The 3,626-nt window shown below is 34.3% G+C and overlaps 1 protein-coding gene across 1 annotated transcript; it reads left to right on the top strand.

The window, feature by feature from the left end:
* The first annotated feature begins 1,219 nt into the window (after positions 1-1,219).
* Positions 1,220-3,209, top strand: Oli (basic helix-loop-helix family member olig). The gene is made up of 4 exons (XM_077444924.1): positions 1,220-1,433; positions 1,554-1,660; positions 1,753-1,892; positions 3,044-3,209. The coding sequence occupies exons 1-4, from the start codon at positions 1,220-1,222 to the stop codon at positions 3,207-3,209; spliced, it is 627 nt and encodes a 208-aa protein (XP_077301050.1).
* The last annotated feature ends 417 nt before the right edge of the window (positions 3,210-3,626 follow it).

The following is a 3,626-nucleotide window of genomic DNA, read 5'->3' as shown; positions in this document are numbered from 1 at the left end:
ATGTTTGTTTGTTCGTGACAGTCAAGTCAATAAAAAAAACAGATGAATATTCAAATAAATTTATTTGAAATAAAGCTATTCAAATGAATGTTATAAAATGTTTACTATAAGATTAGACATGTTTAAGCGGTTTATATTAAAAAAACCGAGTGAAGCCGGGTAAAACCACTAGTCATATATAAAAACTAGTTGTGTTACCCAGCTTCGCTCAGTATTTGTAATATAAACAGCTTAAACATGGCGAATCTAATAGTAAATATTCATTTGTTTTTTTATTAAAATTATTTGAATCGAAAAAATAATAAATAATATTCAACCAATCGAATCGTCATAGATTGGTTGAATATTATTTTGGCTTGTTTTCAATTCCCAACCAACAATACTTACAAAGTCTCTTTCAAAATTATATATTAGATAATTGTAATTATTAACTACTTCTACTGGATGATGTGTAAGTAAAAATAAAATAACAAGTCAAAAAATAATATTACTTGAAATTTTATCGCAACACATCAGTACATCACATTTGCTTTAATAAAATCACAGCCAACATAGAACCACGTGAATTCAGAGCAACCATCCACTCTCACCCCTCAAATACGACCACCCCACCACCACCACCACCACCCCACCACTACCACCTCACAGGGAAGGCGAAATACACCATCCCTGTCTATCGCACGCGAGTCCGCGGCACGCCGCAACGCGCGCAGCATCCCTAGGCAACGGCATCGCCCGGTTAAGTGAAAGATAATCGTCAACCACCCTGTTGTTATTCGGCACCCCTCCTACACACCACCCTCGACGATATTTCCCCTCGAACCCCGCAAACCCTCCCACCCCTTCCCCTCAGCAGCCCACACCCGCCCGCACCCTCCCCAGTCAGCGGCCGACATGTTCGCATCTCGCACCGCACTCTTCATCTCGCGGCATTAATTATTTAAAAAAATCGGAAAAACTTTACAAATCGACGAAAGAAAACTCAAAAGAAAAACAAACATGAAAAAAGCGAAGTATTATCATTAAATTAATCAAACAATCACGCTGTTATATACATATATATATATATATATATATATATATATATCGTTACTTACTTTGACAGTTGTGCGTATTATTTTTAAACAATATTATTCAAACTTTTTTTTTATTTATATATTTATTTTTTTCATACATTTATTTATTTAACAGGTGTATTATATATATATTTATTTAAAATATGGAACAAAGTGGACAATATCCTCCCTGGGCCCCCGGAGAAGGCACTCGTTCGCCCCCTCAGAGTGTTCCAGGGCGCCGTACTCCTTTGGGGGCGGTAGGATTGGGGGGCTTTTATTTACAAGGGGGGCCCAACATGGCGCCAGCGCCCCTGGCGCCTCCGCCCCCGCCTATGCAACCTGGTCACGATGAAAATCGACCAGAACCTGGTGCCAGTCATCATTCTCACAGGTAACTTTCGTATGTACATATATAAAGTGCATATAAAACGTAATAAAATTTTAATTAATTTTATTTTTTATTTATTTATTTTAGAATACCGCAATCCCAACGAGGTGTCGGGATTAATCCGGCATTGGGTGTCGGAAAACAGAAGGGAAGACAAGGTAAAAGTGTCAGATTGAATATTAACGCTCGCGAGCGGCGAAGAATGCACGATTTGGTACGTGTCAGTATTTAGTAGTATTCATTTTCGTTTAACGTTTGTGGTATTTGAAATGTTTCATTTGGAATTTGAATTGTTTTCGATTTTAGAACGATGCACTTGACGAGCTCAGAAGTGTCATTCCGTACGCGCACTCGCCGTCAGTTAGAAAGTTGTCGAAGATTGCAACTTTGTTGTTGGCTAAAAATTATATACTCATGCAGGCTAATGCTCTCGAGGAGTTAAGAAGGTATGATACAAATTCACTATCACTTTGAAACTTTGTGCTTTCAAAACTTTTATTGGCATTATCAACCCCCCCCCCCTCCCCCTTACCTTCTTCCTCTTCCCAACAATATCATACTTTCAACTTCACTAAACTTTTTTATTTATTATATTGTATGTATAAATATAATATATAATTTCGAAAGAGACTTTGTATGTAAGGTTTGGGTGGTAGAATTCGTGACATTAAATTTAATAAAAAAACAAATGAATATTCAAATAAATTTAAATAAAATAAAATGTTTACTATTAGATTAGCCATATTTAACCGGTTTATATTACAAATACCGAGCGGAGCCGGGTAAACCCACTAATACAATATATTAAAAAGTTCTGCGTGGGAATTTGCTTATAATACTTGTATACAGTGGCGGATCTTCGCACAGGCGCAATAGGCGCTTGCTTAGAGCCCCCCCCCCCCCCCCCATCTATCAGGGCTCGCCAAAAAGCCCCGAAAATTATAATGAATTGTTTGAACTATATAAAAAAAAAAATTTGATGAATATTTGAACGAAATGGCGTTATTTATTTGGGGGGGGGGTCCTCAAAATAAAGTTGTAGCTAGGGCCTCAAATTGAGTTGATCTATTTGTCTGTATATGTTTTTAATATAGGTTTTTCATTCCAAATTGACACTTTTTCATTTCAAATTGACCCTTATTCATTTCAAATTGATATTGAAAAGGGGTCAATTTGAAATGAAATAGATTTCATTCGAAATGAAAAAAGGTCAATTTGGGATGAAAAACCTATATTTATAATAATACTTCATACGCCAATTTTTAATAAACAAATCCAAGATAATTTATATACATATTTAATAAAAAAATAAAAAAAAGATCATTTAAAAAAAAGAATAATATAGGCTAAAAATCTGTTACATGAGTCTCCACCAAGTTTTAGATACACACATTTAGATACAGCTGGAGTGTTTTAGTATTTTATATTATATTTTATAATATTAATACTTGATATGTTATTTCATAGTGAAGTATAATAATGAAAATTCAACAAATTTAATTTGTAATTACTTGTGAACACATCTTTAAATCTAATCGACTTTTAGGTAATATTCTTGGAAATGTACAAGTAAATTTAAGGAATGATGCTCTTTCAGGTTGATTGCTTACCTTCAAGGCACAGCAAGTGCTGCAGGTATAGTGGCTCCGGCAGGCTTTGAACTTGGAGGATTCCCAGCAGCTGCCAAGCTTCTCCAACAGCAACAGATGCTGATGCCTCCATCAGATCTAGGTGGCCCACCACCGGACTCGTCGGACTCCTGAGATTCACTTCCTGTCGTTATAAAACAAGAATATTAAAAATAAATATCTTATATAAGAGCGTTTCTGTGCCAAGGTTGTCGTAAATCACTATAGCAATGTTTATATTATGAATATGTATTTAATTTGATTACTTTAAATGAAACAGCATACGTCCACATATTATAAATACTATATTTATTATTATTATTAATTTCATTATAGTACAATTCAAATATGTTTTCGAATTTGAAATGTGAATTATTATGTATTTATTGATAATTATAATGATTAGTTAGCTAGCCATCGTGTGATTTAGTCATGGATAGATAGGTAGATATTTATAAAATATGTGATTTTAACCAAATTATTATTAATGCACATTTAATTATTGAATGTCTAATATTCTAGTCAATTACGAATAAGCAATATCGATAAATG

Source organism: Arctopsyche grandis, chromosome 13 (genome assembly GCF_051622035.1).
Source record: "Arctopsyche grandis isolate Sample6627 chromosome 13, ASM5162203v2, whole genome shotgun sequence".
In the NCBI taxonomy this organism is placed as follows: Eukaryota; Metazoa; Arthropoda; class Insecta; order Trichoptera; family Hydropsychidae; genus Arctopsyche; species Arctopsyche grandis.
The sequence above is the reverse complement of the archived record's forward strand: the minus strand, read 5'-3'. Positions and strand labels throughout refer to the sequence as shown.

Excerpts from the sequence above, each read along its gene's own strand:
- Oli (XM_077444924.1), top strand. The coding sequence starts at position 1,220 with ATGGAACAAAGTGGACAATATCCTCCCTGGGCCCCCGGAGAAGGCACT. Across the intron at positions 1,661-1,752 it reads GGCGAAGAATGCACGATTTG|AACGATGCACTTGACGAGCT; the intron begins GTACGTGTCAGT and ends TTTCGATTTTAG. Across the intron at positions 1,893-3,043 it reads GCTCTCGAGGAGTTAAGAAG|GTTGATTGCTTACCTTCAAG; the intron begins GTATGATACAAA and ends ATGCTCTTTCAG.